The sequence below is a fragment of the Trichechus manatus genome, unplaced genomic scaffold (assembly GCF_000243295.1).
Source record: "Trichechus manatus latirostris isolate Lorelei unplaced genomic scaffold, TriManLat1.0 scaffold00138, whole genome shotgun sequence".
NCBI lineage: Eukaryota > Metazoa > Chordata > Mammalia > Sirenia > Trichechidae > Trichechus > Trichechus manatus.
The window spans coordinates 2,117,215-2,118,967 of NW_004444074.1; the positions used below are offsets into that span (position 1 = coordinate 2,117,215).

The 1,753-nt window shown below is 49.7% G+C and overlaps 1 protein-coding gene across 1 annotated transcript in view; it reads left to right on the top strand.

The window, feature by feature from the left end:
- The window catches only part of LYRM9 (LYR motif containing 9), a 4,288-nt gene extending 2,595 nt beyond the window's left edge, over positions 1-1,693 (top strand). The window contains exon 2 of the mRNA XM_023739713.1: positions 926-1,693. Coding sequence (XP_023595481.1) covers positions 926-943 — 18 coding nt within the window. The 3' untranslated portion in view covers positions 944-1,693. The remainder of the gene's footprint in view (positions 1-925) is intronic.
- Positions 1,694-1,753: the final 60 nt, after the last annotated feature.

A 1,753-nucleotide genomic window follows, 5' to 3' on the forward strand; every position in this document is an offset into this window, starting at 1 on the left:
AAATTACTGCCTAACAGTGTTGAACGAATTGAGATGGGGCAGCAGGAAGAAGGAAAGAGAACAGTCTTCGTGGAAGCAAAAGCTCCACAGCTGGCAGCAGCATTGTGATACGTCAGAGGGGAAATGCTGAGTTGGAAGGTAGTGAGCTTCCTGTCTGTGGGGTATTCACAATGACGCAGGGTTATTGAGGGTTATTGGTGGAGGAAGGGACTTTAGATTAGAGTAAACCAGTTGCCATAAAGCAGAGTCCGACTCATGGTGACCCCTTGTGTGTCAGAGTAGAACCGCGCTCCATAGGGTTTTCAGTGGCTGATGTTTTTGCAGGTAGATTGCCAGGGCTTTCTTCTGGGGCCCCTCTGGGGGAACTCAAACCTCCAACCTTTTGGTTAGCAGCTGAGTGCTTTGACCATGTGCACCACCCAGGGACTTAGATTGGAATACTGATTCTTAAACTTTGGCTCTTGAGCGACCTAGAGAGGTGGTGTATGCTCCCGGCACCCAGACGTTGTAAATCAGAATTTCCCAATGTTGGGTCCAGGGTTCATTTCTTTTTTAAAAGCTCAGTGACTGTACTAGATGGCCTCTGAGGAGCCGCCTCTACCGGGGATTCCCCCCAACCCTGAACAAGACTCAGCCTAAAGACTGCACAATTTTCAATTCGAATGTCCCCCAGTCTCTCTTATCCTCACTCCCCAATCCCATCAGCTTCCTTTTCCATTAAAGAAGGAAGGGGTCCAGGCTATCACTAGGGCCTTGGAGGTGTAGTCAGCTGCCCAGTGCCTGCTGAGTGGGTTTTACCACCTCTGAGAAGCCCCCGCAGGAGGGCGGCTGAGACCTAGTTGTCTACAGTTCTCAGGATTTTCCCGTAGTCCTCCTCCCCCTTTGACTTCCCTCGTCTGCTTCTAATCATCTTTCTGTCTTGCAGTACAAAAAACAAAACTGAGAATCCAAGGCCCAAAGTGTGAAGCTGTCCTAAAGACGTTTGAAGCTGAGAGACCTCTTTTCTTCTGGAACTAACTGGCGGCAGCACTTTTAGAATCCTCACTGGCTGAGAGAACAAAAAGTCAGAGGGAGACCTCGCCTTGGCTCAGATGGCCCTTCTCACCTTGCTCCTGACGCCGGCCTCCTGCATGTTTGCTCTGCCGGCCGCCACTTATGACTTGGGATTTGGGGAGAATGTGGGTTTTTTGTTCTTTATCTCTTGTTTTTTTGTGGGTGTGTTTGTGTTTTTTTACTTTGCCCTGAAAGTGGCTCATCTAATCTGGAGGTCTCTTAACCACTCTTTGAGACCCGGGGCAGCCGTGTACTCAGATGGCAGCCTGAACAGAAGGAGGAACACGGGCTCCAGAACCAGACAGATCCGGATGTGAATCCCAGCTCAGCTGCTTTTCAAGATTTTTTCAGGTTCAGCTCCCGCCTCTGCAAAATGATGATTCTAGGGTTATTGGGAAAGTTAAATAAGATTAAGTCGAAGTGCCTAACATGGAATATGATACATGATTATGCCAGTAGGTGTTCCCACACCGCTCTCTCCTCTGCTCCTGTAGCGCTTGGGCCATCTCTGCTCTAGCACACGTGATGTCAGGTCTTTGTGATTTGTTTATTGGCTTGTCCCTTGATGCAAAGAAGACTAGTGTCCTGTCCCTACTTGTACCCCTGAGCCCTCACAGTTGCGTGGTACCCGCCCAGCAGCCTGCCATTTAAATGCTCTTCTCAGACCACCTTGCCTGGTTGCCCAGGGGTGTACAAGCCC